This window comes from Capra hircus, chromosome 16, assembly GCF_001704415.2.
Source record: "Capra hircus breed San Clemente chromosome 16, ASM170441v1, whole genome shotgun sequence".
In the NCBI taxonomy this organism is placed as follows: domain Eukaryota; kingdom Metazoa; phylum Chordata; class Mammalia; order Artiodactyla; family Bovidae; genus Capra; species Capra hircus.
In genome coordinates this window covers 53,500,169-53,518,294 of record NC_030823.1, presented here as the reverse complement: position 1 = coordinate 53,518,294, position 18,126 = coordinate 53,500,169, and the positions used below count along the sequence as shown (strand labels likewise).

The window sequence follows — 18,126 nt, the reverse complement described above, 5'->3', positions numbered from 1 at the left end:
TTGTGCTTGGGCCAGCATGAGCTTGCTACGCTGGAGTGTGAGTGAAGTTAACTTGATCCCTGAAGGTTTGCTTACACCTCCCTTCCCACCAATTTTTATAGGCTTTCACGGATCCAGACCCACTCTGCTCTCTTGGCTTATGACATGGCATCTGGTTTTCTCCCATGCTTGTTTGCTTGAGATTGCTCTTACTCTGATACTCAGAAACAAGATCAAGAGGTTTTACTATCATGGAAATATTTTTTTCTTCTCCTTTTCTTCCCATACAATTTTTTTTTTTTTGTATTTACATGAACCGTGAACTTCCAGATGTTCAAGCTGGTTTTAGAAAAGACGGAGGAACCAGAGATCAAATTGCCAACATCCGCTGGATCATGGAAAAAGCAAGAGAGTTCTAGAAAACCATCTGCTTTTTTGACTGTGCTAAAGCCTTTGACTGTGTAGTTCACAACAAATTGTGGAAAATTCTTCAAGAGATGGGAATACCAGACCACCTGACCTGCCTCTTGAGAAACCTGTATGCAGGTCAGGAAGCAACAGTTAGAACTGGACATGGAACAACAGACTGGTTCCAAATAGGAAAAGGAGTATGTCAAGGCTGTATATTGTCACCCTGCTTATTTAAGTTCTATTCAGAGTACATCATGAGAAACACTGGGCTGGAAGAAGCACAAGCTGGAATAGAGATTTCCGGGAGAAATATCAATAACCTCAGATATGCAGATGACACCACCCTTATGGCAGAAAGTGAAGAGGAACTAAAAAGCCTCTTGATAAAAGTGAAAGAGGAGAGTGAAAAAGTTGGCTTAAAGCTCAACATTCAGAAAACTAAGATCACAGCATCTGGTCCCATCACTTCATGGCAAATAGACGGTGAAACAATGGAAACACTGTCAGACTTTATTTTTTGGGATCCAAAATCACTGCAGATGGTGATTGCAGCCATGATATTAAAAGACGCTCACTCCTTGGAAGAAAAGTTATGACCAACCTAGATAGCATATCCAAAAGCAGAGACATTACTTTACCAACAAATATCCGTGTAGTCAAAGCTATGGTTTTTCCTATGGTCATGTATGGATGTGAGAGTTGGACTGTGAAGAAAGCTGAGCGCCAAAGAATTGATGCCTTTGAACTGTGGTGTTGGAGAAGACTCTTGAGAGTCCCTTGGACTGCAAGGCGATCCAACCAGTCCACTCTGAAGGAGATCAGCCCTGGGATTTCTTTGGAAGGACTGATGCTGAAGCTGAAACTCCAGTACTTTGGCCACCTCATGCGAAGTGTTGACTCATTGGAAAAGACTCTGATTCTGGGAGGGATTGGGGGCAGGAGGAGAAGGGGACGACAGAGGATGAGATGGCTGGATGGCATCACTGACTCGATGAACGTGAGTCTGAGTGAACTCCAGGAGTTGGTGATGGACAGGGAGGCCTGGTGTGCTGTGATTCATGGGGTCGCAAAGAGCTGGACATGACTGAGCAACTGAACTGAACTGAACCGAACTGAGACATCTCATATGCAGTTATGAAGAGATTAACATTTAATTGATGTACAGTTGATTTAGAATGTTTTAGTTCCTGCTGTACAGGAAAGTGATTCATTTATACATGTGTATACATTCTTTTTTATATTCTTTTCCATTGTGCTTTATCATAGGATGTTGAATTCAGTTCCCTATGCTATACAGTAGAATCTTTTTTTTTTTAATCGAGAACAGTTTTATTGAAATGGAATTCTGAGGGTGTAGGCTGAGCTCACTCACTAATTAAATTTCTCCTTTTGGTAAGCAAGCTTGATAGCTGTAACTTCAAATTGATACTTCAGGATGATACAAACTGCCACAAATTTTGGACTTAAAGATTTTCCTATCAGGAAACAGAGATGTTAAATTGGAGGCATCTCTATTGCAGTGGTCCTTAAATTTTATTATGTATAAGAATCAGTTGGAGAAGTTACTAAAATAAAAATTCTCAGGCCAGTCAGATTCTCCAGACGTGGGGTAAAGCCCAGGAATAATTCAACAGGCAATTCTTCTACCTGTAAGAAGGTACGGATAATTTTCCATACTTTGAGAAATATTGACTGAATAACTTGAAATACTGAGTCATGCTTCTAGCTATAGGAAACAAAAAGAAACTAAGAAAACATTCTTTAGCAGTTGAGTCAGATAAAGTTGAGCTGCACAGCCAAAAGGAAATGGGTAATTGGGTAATTTTCTGGAAAATTTTGGGCAAATAGTTGTCCTTGCTCTAAGCACTCTGGTTTGGCTCTGCAGGTGATGCCAAGATTTCACTACATCATGCAACATTTTGATTCCCTGTGCATTCTTCACTGTTTTATTAAGGTCCTTTCTTTTCTTTGTCATAGATTTGTGTGTCCTTTCCATTCCAAGACAGATGGCCATGCAAAATGCCATTAAGCACATCCAGGAGATGATACAGAGCAGAATAACTTTATTTAAAACAGAAAAACTTTTGACAAATGTTAATTGGACCTTAGTAGAAGAAAAAACAAAGATTGAATACATCATTCCTGTGAGTTGATTCCAGGCAAAAACTAGTCCTTTCCCTTTCTCTCTGTTTCTTTTGTTTATTATGCAAAACTTGATTCTGCTGGTTATAGGTCAGGATACTGAAGAGAGATACATTTACTAGCTTTTTTTTAATCAGCCAAAATACTCTGAATTCTATCTCTGAACAGATGTTGGTGATCTATCCTTATTTGCCAAATACGAGAGAACTGGTTTTTTACAAATAGGCTGATTGAGTAACTATGAATGGCCTCTGCCAGGGTGATATTTTCCAGCTGGTTGAGGAAGTGAGCGATTTCTCCCTGTAAAAGTACTATTCAAAAGCAGAAAACACAGGCCGCTTCAGACAGCAGTCAAGCATAGACTGGTTTGGGGAAGAATTTGGCTTCTAAATCTCCTCAAATGAATAGTTGCTGCTGCTGCTAAGTCGCTTCAGTCGTGTCCGACTCTCTGTGACCCCAGAGATGTCAGCCCACCAGGCTCCTCCATCCCTGGGATTCTCAAGGCAAGAACACTGGAGTGGGTGGCCATTTCCTTCTGCAATGCATGAAAGTGAAAAGTGAAAGTGAAGTCTCTCAGTCGTGTCCGACCCTCAGCGACCCCATGGACTGCAGCCTTCCAGGCTCCTCCTTCCATGGGATTTTCCAGGCAAGAGTACTGGAGTTGGGTGCCATTGTCTCCTCTGCAAATGAATAGTTACTTCACCACAATTGAAATCAACATTTCTAACATGGAGAATGTTTTTCACTTACACACAGCCCTCCATTTTAGCAATTCTGATTTGAGTTATTGGAATCTTGGTCAAGCAGAGTATTTGACAGCTCCTAATCCTTTTTACTTATTTTTAACTCTGTCTCTGTTCAGACTCCTCAAGTTTCAAGTGACAATAAGGCGAAGGAGGAGTTCCCAACAGATGAAGTTTTAATAGAAGAAGCCCGATTGCATGTAGCTATAATACAAATAGTTAGTATCCTTCACATAATCTGCTTTTTATTTATGTATTTTATTCTTGCAATGTTTTTAATTCTTACATATGGTTTTCAGATGACTAGAAAAATTTTCACCTTTTGATTGGTTGTTAAACTTTCTGATTTATGAAAGTTAGAAAAATAAATTTCTAAGGCTTTAAATTCAAGTTACAAACCTTATTCTATTTCTAAGTCTAGCAGCTTTTAGCAGTTCACTTTTAGAGAGCCTTTGAATAATATTTTGTGCCATTTACACAATTAAACATCTTTAAATATTTGAAACTGCTTTCACAGATTAAGTATGTGAGTTCCTTTTATATAAAATGTTCTCAAGTGCTTATTTAACTCTTGTAAATCTAATAAGCTAAAATAAATCTAATGAATCAAACACTCTCTTAAAATATTTAAGATTTAGTATTTGAATGTTATAATATAAACATAGATTATGAGACAAAATCAAGTTTGAATCAACTTATCAAATTGTACATTTAAAACTGGAGTTTTATCCTAGTAGTAAAAATTTTATTCAAATTTACAAGTATATAAAATGCTCATTATGCCCAGAATCTTTCCTTTTTATTTTCATTTTAGAACCTATTATGAAGAATTTCTAATGCATACATTAGTAGATAAAATAGTGTACTAAATCTTGATGTACCTATCACTCAGCCTTCACAAACATCCACACATGACCAGCCCTGCCCCATCTGCACCCTCAGTCACTCCCGCATCTCCCAGGTTATTTTGAAACAAATCCCAGATGTTATTCAATATATCATTTCATCTGCAAATATTTCAGTATGTATCTTGAAATTTTAAAGTCTTAAAAAACAGTAAAATACTAATATTGTATCTAAAGATTAATTCCTTAATAACATCAAATATTGGTCAATGATCAGTTTTCCAGTTATCTCATAAATGTGATCAATGCATAGTTCCAGTTTACATCTTTAAATTGCATTTCAATGAAATCATATATTGCAGTTAATGAATATGTACTTTGCTTGTGTGCATGCTATTGCTTCAGTTGACTACAACTTTGTGACCCTATGGACTGCAGCCTGCCAGGCTTCTCTGTCCATGGCATTTTCAATGCAAGAATACCAAAGTGGGTTGTCACTCCCTCCTGCAAGGGATCTTCCTGACCCTGGGATCAAACCTGCATCTCCTGTGGCTCCTGACTTGCAGGTGGATTCTTTACTGCTGAGCCGTTGGGGAAGCCCAGAATATGTACTTTAGGTCTCTTTTAATCTATAAATTCCTCTTTTTTTTTTATTGAAGGACATATTTCTTCTTAATACAAAAACACTAACAGTATATTGATTTAAAAACATTTCTATAGTTAATTTAAAATGTTCTCAGAATTTGGAAGGTTCTTACCCAGAGACATAAAGTATGGTCATGAATTCTTAGTAGAACCAATCTCCTATTGAGAGGTAGTATCTATATCCCTCCCCATCATTGAACTTGGGTTGCTCTTGTGACCAGGAATATGTAGCCAAATGACTTTGGGAACGTACTGGAGCCTTGAGGAGATTTGCAACTTCCCCCTTCTTCCACTTTGAATACCACCCTGAGATTGTCATGTGAGGAAGCTGGCCTAGCCTTTGAAGAATGAGAGGCATATAGTTGAGAGTCAGTACCCTACAGCAGACTTTGCAGATGAAGCCGCTTTAATTTAAGGCTTAGGACAGTAGACTCAAACTCTTGATGGTAAGAGATGCAAAGAATTTGTGACCATATATAATGTACCATGTTCTGCTCACTGGCCACAAATATTTATACCCCTCCTACAAAGCAAAGGGCTTCCCTGATGGCTCAGTGGTAAAGAAACTGCCTGCCAAACAGGAGACATGGGTTGGATCCCTGGGTCAGGAAGATCCTCTGGAGAAGGAGATGGTAACCTACTCCAGTATTCTTGCCTGAGAAATCTCATGAACAGAGGAGCCTGGTAGACTACAGTCCACAGGGTCACAAAGAGTTGGACATGACTTAGCTTTCAGAGGAGGTACAAAGCAAAACACACTCATCTTTTTCTAAGACACTGTATCCCACTCCCAACCCAGATAAGCTTTATCCCATTATGGTAGCAAATTCAAAGTCTCGTACCTCATGATGTTCATTTAGTCTAGGATTGCTCAGACTCCTTGGTTGTATCTCTTTAAGTATGATTCCTCTTGATACACAGAACAGTGGACTAAAAAGAAAAGTTACCTGTCTCCTCAGCCTCCACCTCCACCGCCATCCCCAATCCCCACGTTCAGTGGTAATCAACAGACACTTCTGTTCAAGAAGGAAGAGAACAAGAAGCACTGATTAATCACTGGTCCTTGGCAGTCCTGAAATCCAGCTGGGCATATGACCTAGTTCTCATTCTATTATCATAGGAGGTAACCCCCATGTTTCGGCTTCCCATGTGGCACTAGTGGTAAAGAACCCACCTCCCAGTGCAGGAGATGTAAGAGATGAGGGTTTGATCTCTGTGTTGGGAAGATCCCCTGGAAAAGGGAATGGTAACCCACTCCAATATTCTTGCCTGGAGAATCCCATGGACAGAGAGGAACCTGGCAGGCACTGTCCATAGGGTCACAGAGAGTTAGACACGACTGAAGTGACTTAGTATGCATACATGTAATCCATGTTTGTGACAGTGATCTTCTCAGACTGATTTCTGCTGGTAGAAATAGAAATTCCCATTCATTTAGAACTCTTTATTGTCTTTTAAGCCCACCCTGATACAATTTCCTTAAAAACTCTGTGTTTTCAATGAGTCTGATTGTAGTCTATTCTTCTCTGTAATTCCTTTTCATACAGACCACATACCAGACAACATGGGTCTGAGAAAGCCTTTAGTCTGCTTGAGAGGGTAGACTAAGCACTACCTTTAACCTCTAAGTGGTCTTATCCAAGGGTCTTGAGCCACAATCTTGACTTGATCTTGAAGCTGAGGCCATATTTTACTGGCAAAACTCTAGATTTGATTTTCACTCCCTGATATTTTACCACCTGGAGAGACTGCAGATGGAAAATGGGTTTGGTTTTCAAACCAATTATGGCCTCTTTATATTTTCTGTAATATCTGCTTACAGATTGAACTGTTACCCTTTGGTTTACCTCTCTCTTCTGATACATTATCACATGCTGCTGCTAAGTCTCTTTAGTCATGTCCGACTCTGCGCAACTCCATAGACGGCAGCCCACCAGGCTCCCCCGTCTCTGGGATTCTCCAGGCAAGAATACTGGAGTGGGTTGCCATTTCCTTCTCCAATGCATGAAAGTGAAAGTGAAGTCGCTCAGTTGTGTCCGACTCTCAGCAACTCCATGGACTACAGCCCACCAGGCTCCTCCATGCATGAGATTTTCCAGGCAAGAGTACTGGAGTGGGGTGCAATTGCCTTCTCCAGTTATCACATGCAGCTAGAGATAAAAAACAAATCTTGTATATTGACATATACATGTGGAATCTAGAAAAATGGTACAGATGAATCATTTTCAAAGCGAGAATAGAGATGCAGATTTAGAGAAACAGACATGTGGACACAGGAGGGGAAAGGGAGAGTGGGACAAACTGGGAGAATGGCACTGACGTATATACACCACCATGTATAAAATAGTTAGTGGGAATCAGCTGTAGAGCATGGGAGCTCAGCTTGGTGCTCCATGACAACTTAGACAGGTGAGATAGCAGGTGGAGGTGAGAGGGAGATTTAAGAGAGAGAGGATATGTTTATCCTTATGGCTGATTCATGTTGTTGTACAGCAGAAACTAACACAACATTGTAAAGCAATTATATACCCCCAAAAAGTTTATTTCTAGAATATTTGAAATCCAGAAATCTCTTTAGCCAGATTCATAAATTTATTAGGCCTATCTTCTGCTTTGCAAGTTGCCTTAGGTGACAGTATTGCCAGTTGTGCTGGCTCATCATAGCACATTTGCCTCCCTCCAGCCTTCTGCATCGGTTTTCTCAGTGCTTTTCCGACTTCCTGTCTCCTCATTGCCCTTCTAGCCTCTGCTCACCACCTAGTCCCTAAACTAACAACATATGGTTTAGCTTTTTGTTATGGAGACTCTCCACAATTGGTACTGACTTCTGTTTTGGTTAGCCTTTGCTATACTACAAAATTTAGTGGCTGAAAACAATGATTTGGTATTTCTCATAGTTCTGTTGGTTGGCAAACTGGATGATTTTGTTGCTGGTCTTGCCTGGGACCACTCATGTGTCGACTACCATCTTAGTTCAATTGGAGTTGGAGGGTCCAACATGTCCTTACTCACAGATTTGGCAGTTGACTATGCTTCCCTGATGGCTCAGAGGTTAAAGTGTCTGCCTCCAATGCGGCAGACCCGGGTTTGATCCCTGGGTCAGGAAGATCGCCTGGAGAAGGAAATGGTAACCCACTCCAGTATTCTTGCCTGGAGAATCCCATGGACGGAGAAGCCCAGTAGGCTCTAGTCCATGGGGTCACAAAGAGTCGGACACGACTGAGCGACTTCACTTTTCTTTCTTGTGTTGTATTTCAGGGCACTTTGGTTCTCCTCCACATGGCCTCCTATCTTCCAATAGAGTGAGCTGGGGTTCTTCACTACATGGTGATCTCTGGGTTCCAACAGGGTGAGAAGAGGAACTGCAAGGCCTCTATCTCCTAGGCTCTGCAAGTTGAATAACATCATTTTCACTCCCATTCAATTAGTCAAAGTAAATCCCAAAGCTAGCCCAGATTCAGTGACTAAAGAAAAGCCTGCCTTTGAAGGGAAGAGCAGCAATGTTAGTTACAAAGAGACATGGGCAGCTATGTTTCACTGGGACCATTGTTATAATGCCCTACCACATTTACTTTTTAAAGCAATAATCCCATGTAGTGATCCACTCCATGTTATTTTTTTTAAGAAATTGAAATATATTTGATTTACAATATTGTGTTAGTTTTAAGCATATAGCATAGTGATTCAGTTTTTCAGATTATATTTCATTATAGTTTATTACAAGATATTGAATATAATTTCCTTTGCTATACAGTAAATCTGTGTTGCTTATCTGTTTTATGTATTGTAGTTTATATCTGTGATTATCATATTCCTAATTTGTCCTCCTCCCTTTCCTTTTGGGTAACTATAAGTTTGTTTTCTATGTCTGTGAGTCTGTTTCCATTTTGTATATAGATTCATTTATATTATATTTTAGATTCCACATATAAGTGATATAATATTTGTCTGACTTGCTTCACTTGGTTTGATAATCTCTGCTGCTGCTGGTGCTGCTGCTAAGTTGCTTCAGTCGTGTCCGACTCTGTGTGACCCCATAGATGGCAGCCAACTAGGCTCCCCAATCCCTGGGATTCTCCAGGCAAGAATACTGGAGTGGGTTGCCATTTTCTTCTCCAATGCATGAAAGTGAAAAGTGAAAGTGAAGTCGCTCAGTTGTGTCTGACTCCTAGCAACCCCATGGACTGCAGCCTACCAGGCTCCTCCATCCCTGGGATTTTCCAGGCAAGAGTACTAGAGTGGGTTGCCATTGCCTTCTCCAGGATAATCTCTAGGATGACCCAAGTTGCTCCAAATGGCATATTTCATTATTTTATATGGTTGAGTAATATTTCATTATATATATATTCTATTATATATGTATGTTCCATGGTATATTTATGTATATATATAAAATATAGTCATATCTTCTTAAGCCAACTGTGTTAGCAGGCACTTGGGTTGTTTCTGTGTCTTGGTGATTGTAAATAGTGCTGCTATGAATGTTGGGGTGCATGTATCTTTTTGAAATAAATTTTGGGGTTTGGGGGCCTATATACCCAGAAGTAAGACTGCTAGATCATATGGTAGCTCTATTTTTTATTTTTTAAGGCACTTGCATACTGTTTTTCATAGTGGATGCACCAATTTACATTTCATACCAACAGTGTACAAGGGTTCTGTTTTCTCCACACAATTTCTCCAGCATTTATTATTTGTAGCCATTTTTGATGACAGTCTTTCTGACCAATACGAGGTGATACCTCACTGTGGTTTGGATTTGCCTTTTCTCTAATAATTAGTGATGTTGAACACTTGAAGTAAACTCTTTGAGTTGTACAGATTTTGAGTTTCCTGAAGCCAGAAATCTTTGTGTCTTTTATAACATCCAAGGGAGTACTTTGCAAAAATGGAATATTCTGTAAATATTCAAATTGAATGAAATTTATTTCTTGCTATAGTTTTTGAAAAGTATATTTTCATATACTGAGTTCAATAATAATAATGAGGGCTATGTAAACGTCAAGTAGAGTATATTTCACTAATGTTTTTGTCCTTTGTAATTTTTATTTAAAATTTTATGTTTAGAGTAGCTTTGAAAAGCAGTGTAATGATGGAGTCCTCAGTGTCGAGGCAGCCCGGACATTAATTGGTGCGACCAAAAGCTATTGCCACATCCAAGGAAAGTAAGTATAATACTTCTTTAATTGATATTTCCAAAATTGAATGGGTATGTGATAAAGAATGAAGACAGCTGAGTGTCCAGATTGATCAATCTTTTTTTTAAATTTATTTTTTAGTTGAAGGATAATTGCTTTAGATTGATCAGTTTTTTAAAATTTATATCTCTGTCTGTCCATCCATCTATCCATCTACTTCCTATTTTACTTGTTTTTACTTTTCTCCCTGAAGATTCATGAGTTTGATAACATTGGGAGTTTCTGGAGTAAGATTTAACAGCAGAGCAGTTATATGAGAGGAAAGGGGAGCTGTTAAAAAGAACCCACGCAGTTTTAATTATGATTATAATTCTTTTGTCTTTATATTGTTTTCACTTAATTATTGCATAGGGGAGGTAAGAAGGCCTGGAGCCTACTATTAAATTGCTCCCTGGTGTGGAGCAGGATATGGAGGAATTGATCCAGCCTATGAAATTGATAGGGGCTTCCTAGGTGGCTCAGTGGTAAAAAATCTGCCTGTCAATGCAGGAGACATGAGAGATGCAGATTCAGTTTCTGAGTCGGGAAGATCCTTTGGTGTAGGAAATGGCAACCCACTCCAGCATTCATGCCTGGAGAATCCCGTGGACAGAGGAGCCTGGCAGGTTACAGTCCATAGAGTCACAAAGAGTTGGACACGGCTGAGCATGCCTGTGTGCATGAAACTGATAGATGCAATTAAATATGATGGGAAAAGCTCGGTATCTTAGAGATATATTGATATCCAGTTACAATTCTGGTAAACATTAAATAATGAATGTTCTAAGACAAAGTGGTAGAGCAACTTTAGGAGATTCTTTCTGGGTGATAGTTAACGTTTCATCAGCCTGGTAATATATTTGGGAGATGTAGCATCAGTTCCTAAATAAAGTTTGGGAAGGAACCTTCCCTGGTAGCTCAGAGGTTAAAGTGTCTGCCTGCAATGCGGGAGACCTGGGTTCGATCTCTGGGTCGGGAAGATCCCCTGGAGAAGGAAATGGCAACCCATTCCAGTATTCTTGCCTGGAGAATCCCATGGATGGAGAACCCTGGTGGGCTACAGTTCATGGGGTCGCAAAGAGTCAGACACAACTGAGCAACTTAACTTAATGTAGGGAGTTCAGGGCCAAGGAGAATCTTGGGCTAGGCAAGGCATGACAAGAGGAAGCTTGATTCTGAACCTCAAAGAATTGGACTGGAGAAGTTTTAATTATATTCTACTTTAGGTCAGAAAAGTTTCAGGGACAGGGACTTTAGGAGTCTCATGCTAAAATTGTTTCTGTTCCATGACCATGGGTGGTTAGGTGGGTGGATATGGAGGCATATTTAATAAATGTATATTATATTTATATTTAGTATAACTTTTCATTTTATATTACCCAAAGGTATAGCACTTGGTTTTCATCATGTATGTATATTTTTCTTTATTAGATTCATGAGTATTTATGACGTTTCAACTTATGTAAGAGCTAGAAGTTGGCTTGTGAAGTTTAAAAACATGTTAACTTTCTTGGAATATCATAAAGATAAGACACCTCTTATTCTATATGGGTAAGTACTGTGAACCTTTAATAGCAATGTACTTGAAAATATGACCTTTTCTACATTGTTAAAATAGGCTACCTTGATTTTTCCTAAAGAAAAACCTCAACTAATATTACAGTCAACTCTTATTGATTGAATAGGGGAGCAGCAGAGTGCTTACTTTTCTTTTTCCATTCTGTTTTAGCAATTTCATTGACACCTTTAGGAGAATGTGGGTAGAAAAAAAGAAGAAAAAGATGGTTACATTTGAGTTCTTCAAGTCGTAATAGTCTTGTCTTAGTGTCACATTGCATGTTGGACTTCTTTCATATTTTTCTGGGGTGCTTGTGGGTGAGAAATAGCAAACTCAAAGACTAGATTTAACTCTCAATTTAATTTCACCTGTGGCATGGGATGGTTCTGTTGATGTCTATAATTAGGAAAAACACAGCCGGCCTTAATAAACACCTATAGCCAATGTCCAAAATATCATAAGATAGGTATTTTACTAACTTGTGTAGACTCTTTTGTTATATAAATTGTGAACTTACACACTTTTTAGACCAGAAAGACAATATTTTTCTACTAACAAAACAGGTCAGATGAGAAGATTCTGAGACCATTAATGTTAATAAATTTTAAATGGGTGTTAACATACTTTTCATAGTAAATTATGGTCATTTTTTTTTTACTGTCTTTGATTTATTAAGTTTACAGAAAAATATAAAAAATTAAAACCCTAGGGTTTTGACATATATCTACATAACATCTTTTTGTCAATTTCTACTTTAGATGAATAGAAAGAATTTTAGAAATATGTCATAGTAATTATTAAGTAAAATATTTTGTCCTGTTCCTAATTTTAAGCAATGCTGATGTTTTTCTCTAAATTGATTTGTTTCTTGTTTTTGATGTATGAATCTTTGCATTATTCCTGTGTGCTATTATTAGTATTGATTTTTTTAAAATGCTCTTCAGACAAATCTTAAATAATCCTACCCTACACCTAAAGGAACTAGAAAAAGAAGAACAGACAAAACTCAAACATAATAGGAAGGAAGAAATCATAAATATCAGAGCAGAGATAACTGAAAAAGATACTAAAAAGCAATGGAAAAGATAAATGAAACTTAGAGCTGGTTCTTTGAAAAGACAAACAAAACTGACAAACCTTCAGCCCAACTCATCAAGAAAAAGAGGGACCAGATTAATAAAGTCAGAAATGAAAAAGAAGTTAAAACTGAAATAAAAACAATACAAAGGATCATAAGAAATCACTACAGTTATATACCAATAAAATGGACAATGTAGAAGAAATAGACAATTTCTTAGAAAGGTACAATCTCCTAAGACTGAAGCAGGAAGAAGTATAAAATATGAATAGACCAGTTACCAGTACTGAAATTGAATCAGTAATTAAACTCCCAACAAACAAAAGTCCAGGACCACATGACTTCACAGATAAACATTTAGAGAAGAGTTAACATATATGCCTATCAAACTATTGCAAAAGATTGCAGAGGAAGGAACGCCTCTGAAATCGTTCTAGAAGACCAATGTCACCGTGATACCAAAACTAGACAAAGATATCACACAAAAGAGAAATAGGCCAGTATCCCTGATGAACATACATGCAAAAATCCTTGACAAAATATTAACAAACCAAATTAAAAAATACATTAAAAGGATCATACACTATGATCAAGTGGGATTTATCCCAAGGATGCAAAGATGGTTCAAATTTTGCAAATTTATTGGTGTGATATTCCACATTAACAAATTGAATAAAAATCATATGATAATTTCAATAGATACGGAAAAAACTTTTGACAAAATTTAACTCTCAGCAAAGTGAGTGTAAAGGGAACACACCTCAACATCATAAAGGTCATGTGTGACAGTCCCATAGCTAACACCAAGCTCAACAGTGAAAAGCATTTCTTCTAAGATCAGGAACAAAACCAAAGTCCACTCTTGATACTTTTATTCAACACAATATTTGAAGTCCTAGCCACAGTAATCAGATAAGAAAATAAATAAAAAGAATCCAAATTGGAAAGGAAGAAGTAAAACTGTCACTGTTTGCAGATAATGTGATACTATACATAAAAAATCCTAAAGATGCCACCAAAAACTACTGGAACTCATCGCTGAACTTGGTAGAGTTGCAGGATATAAAAATAATTTAAAAAAATCTGTTTCACTTCTATATACTAACAATGAACTACCAAAAAGAGAAATTAAGAAAACAATCCCATTTGCAGTTATGTCAAAAAAGAATAAAATACTTAGGAATACATCTAATTAAGGAGGTAAAAGCCCTGTACTTGAAAACTATCAGACACTGATGAAAGAAATTGAAGACAACACAAACAAATGGAAGGATGCACCATGTTCATAGATTGGAAGAATTAATTTTGTTAAAATGACCATACTCCTCAAAGCAATCTATGGATTGAGTGCAATCTGTATAAAATACATTTTCCCCAGAATTAGAACAAATAATTCTAAAATTTATATGGAAACACAAAAGACCCTGAATAGCCAAAACAGTATCGAGAAAAAACAAAGCTGGAGGTATCATTCTTTCTGACTTTAGACTATTCTATAAAGCTACAGTAATCAAAACAGAATGGTACTGGCATGAAAACTGACAAATGGATCAACAGAACAGAATAGAGAGCCCAGAAATGAACCGACACTTATATGGTCAATTAATCAATGACAATAAGGCAAGAATATGCAATAAGAAAAGACAGTTTTTTAAATAAATGCTGTTGGGGAAACTGTACAGTTATAACCAAAAAAATCAATCTGGACTACTCTTTTACACCATGCATAAAAATAAATTCAAAATGGGTTAAAGATTTAAATGTAATACCTAACACTGTAAAACTTCTAGGAGAAAACATAGGCAGTAAACCCACTGACATTTGTCTTATTAACTTTTTTTTGTATGTGTATGTGGCCTCAGGCAAGAAAAACAAAAGCAAAAATAAATAAATGGAACTACATCAAACTAAAAAATTTCTGCACAGTTAAAGAAACTATCAACAAAATAATTTTAAAAAAACCACCTACTGAATGGGAAAAGATATTTGCAAACAATATATTCTATAAGGGGTTAATAGCCAAATTATACAAAGAACAGATTTCCCAGATGGTGCTAGTGGTAAAGGATCCACCTGCCAATGCAGGAGATGTAAGAGATGTGGGTTCAATTCCTGCATCTGGAAGATCCCTGGAGAAGGGCATGGCAGCCCACTCCAGTGTTCTTGCCTGAAGAATCCCAGAACAGAAGAGCCTGGACAGAAGAGCCTGGTGGGCTACAGTCCCATCGGGTTGCAAAGAGTTGGACACAACTGAAGCAGCTTAGCACAAAGCACACATACAAGGAACATTAAAAAAGAAATAGCCAAATAACCTGATTTAACAAGGGCATAGAATATGAATAGACATTTTTCCAAAGAAGACATACAGATGACCTGTGGGCACATGAAAAGATGCTCAGCATCATCAATCATCATGGAAATGCAAATCAAAACCATAATGAGATATCATCTCACACTTATCAGAATGGCTATTATCAAAAAGATAAATAACAAGTGTGGGGAGAATATGGAGAAAAGGGAACACTCATGCACTGTTGATTGGAATGTAAATTGGTGCAGCCACTGTGGAAGATAGTATAGAGATTCTTTAACAAATTAGAAATAGAACTACCATTTCCACTCCTGGGTATTTATCTGTAGAAAATGAGATCACTAATTAGAAAAGATATGTTTACCCCTATGTTTATTGTAGCATTATTTATAATAGCCAAGATATGGAGACAACCTAAATGCCCATTGATAGGAATGGATAAAAAAGATGAATGGACATATATATATATAAAATAGGCATGACATCCAGTCCCATCACTTCATGGCAAATAAAAGCTGGGGAAAGTGGAAACAGTGACAGACTATATTTTCTTGGGCTCCAAAATCACTGTGGATGGTGGCTACAGCCATGAAATTAAAAGATGTTTGCTCCTTGGAAGGAAAGCTGTGACAAACCTAGGCAGCGTATTAAAAAGCAGAGACATCTCTTTGCTGACAAAGGTCCATATTATGGTTTTTCCAGTAGTCATGTACCCATGTGAAAGTTGGACCATAAAGAAGACTGAGGGCCAAAGAATTGAGGCTTTCGAACTGTAGTGCTGAAGAAGACTCTTGAGAGTCCCTTGGACAGCAAGGAGATCAAACCAATCAATCCTAAAGGAAATTGAAAGGTTGTTGTTGAATCATGCAAGGATGCTGGGATTCTTGGCCTCTGGAGGAGAAGAATTCAATCCGGGGCCAGAGACGAGGCTTGATCACTCAGAGCTTTTGTGTAATAAAGTTTTATTAAAGTATAAAGGAGATAGAGAAAGCTTCTCCAGTGAATCAAAAGAATGTCTGGAGGTTGTAAGTGAAAAGTGAAGTTGCTCAGTCTTGTCCAACTTCTTGAGACCTCATGGACTGTAGCCTACCAGGCTTCTCCGTCCATGGGATTTTCCAGGCAAGAATACTGGAGGTTGTGAAGACCACACCAGACCTACTCCCATAATTTACATTTTAAGATAACCAGATTAGCCAGAAGGTTTAATCCAGAGACTGTCCTCAGGCAGGATACATTATTGTTATATAATCCTAAGGAATGTAGAGGGAAAAAAGTTTGTCCTTTCTTCCCCCTTGAGAATTCCAGACTCCTCTCTCCTGGGGGACCCCTAGACGTCTTATCAACCTGCCTAGGAAATGACTCTCTCAGAATCAACCCTGAATACTCATTGGAAGGACTGATGCTGAAGCTGAAACTCCAGTACTTCGGCTACCTGATGTGAAAAGCTGACTCACTGGAAAAGACCCTGATGCTGGGAGAGATTGAAGGCAAAAGGAGAAGGGGGTGGCACAGGATGAGATGGTTAGATAGCATCACTGACTCAATGAACATGAATTTGAGCAGACTCAGAGAGATAGTGAAGGACAGAGAAGCCTGATGTGCTGCAGTCCATGCGGTTGCAAAGAGTTGGACACAACTTAGTGACTGAACAACAACAGCAAATGTATATTCATGTGTTTGTATAATGAAATATTACTCAGCCCTAAAAAGAATGAGATCTTGCCAAATGGATGACCCTAGATGGTATTATACCAAGTGAAATCAGACAGAGAAAGTCAAATACTGTATGATTTGACTTATATGTGGATTTTAAAAAGCAAAACAAATGACTAAACTTAGTGAAAGAGAAATAATCTTAGATAAAGAGAATGAATAGGTAGTATCCAGAAAGGAGTGGTTAGGAGAAGAAAGAAATAGTGAGGGAAATGAAAGAGTACAAAATTCCAGTGGCAAAATAATTGAGTAACAAACATGAAATGTACAGTGTGGGGAATATAGTCAGGAACTATGTAATATCTTTGTATGGTGGCATATCATAGCTAGACTTATTGGAGTTATTATTTTGAAATGTCTAAAAATATTAAATCAGTGTGTTATGTAATAGGAACTAATGTGTTGTAGGTCAATTATATTTTAAAAACAAAGCAAATTCTTAGCAAAAAAGATTAAATTTATGCTTACCAGAGGTGCTGGGTAGGGGAGGTGGAATTGGATGAAGACTGTCAAAAAGTACAATTTCCATTTATAAGATAAATAAGTACTAGGATTGTCATATGCAACATGATAAATATAATGAACACTCCTATATGTTATATATGAAAGTTGATAAGAGAGTAAATCCTAAAAGTTCTCATCTCAAAGGAAAACATGTTCTTTTTCTTTAATTTTATATCCATATGAGATGAAGGATGTTCACTAAACTTATTCTGATAATCATTTCATCATTAGGTTGTATGCTTTAAAACTTATACAGTCCTGTATGTCAATTATATCTTAAGAAACTCGAGGAAAAACACCCCTTCCCCAAAATACTACCCCTCCCAAATGAATATGTATTTACAGTACTTAATGTTTTTACAGAGTTAATGAAATTGTTTTTTCTACTTATGTGAATGATAAGTATAAGATATTAACTTTAAAAAAAGCTCCCCAGCCTTGATATAGATTACCAAGAGCCATATTTTTATCTTTTTCCCTTATGATTTTTATGTATAGAAAGTATATTTTAAATTTTAATTATCTATTATTTTATATCTTTCTTCAAATAAATGTTAATATTTACTTAAATAAACTTCAGATTTTAATTTTTATACTTTTAAAGTGACCTGGCATTTTGTTTGATCTCTTTTATTTCAGGCATAATAAATTTCTGATTTTTATATATCACATTGTATTTTCAGAAGAATTTGAAAATGCAGAACATATTATAGGAATAATGTACATTTATCCTATGATAATGCATCTGTGGCCAACAGCAAGAAAATTAAATGTGTCAGGACTGATATTCGTAAACTACTATTTTGTATTTTTATATCTGTTAGAATCAGCATTGAAGGTACCATTTAAAATAGAAATGTATCCTATAAACAGTACAATTTAGATAGCTTGAATCTATTTTTGTCATTTTATTGGAATAATTCCTACCAGAAGCCTTTTGCTGTAATAGTTGATAGGATTATGGAATTTTAGTACTCTTTTTGAGTTTTCCGAGTGAAATCAGTATAATAGTCACAGTCT

At 37.2% G+C, this 18,126-nt stretch overlaps 1 protein-coding gene across 1 annotated transcript in view; it reads left to right on the top strand.

The window, feature by feature from the left end:
- Window positions 1–18,126, top strand: part of SLC9C2 (solute carrier family 9 member C2 (putative)) — a 98,170-nt gene that overhangs the window by 46,216 nt on the left and 33,828 nt on the right. The window contains exons 11-15 of the mRNA XM_018059962.1: window positions 2,368–2,534; window positions 3,395–3,493; window positions 9,833–9,930; window positions 11,374–11,493; window positions 17,746–17,944. Of these exons, the coding sequence (XP_017915451.1) occupies window positions 2,368–2,534; window positions 3,395–3,493; window positions 9,833–9,930; window positions 11,374–11,493; window positions 17,746–17,944 (683 nt within the window). The remainder of the gene's footprint in view (window positions 1–2,367; window positions 2,535–3,394; window positions 3,494–9,832; window positions 9,931–11,373; window positions 11,494–17,745; window positions 17,945–18,126) is intronic.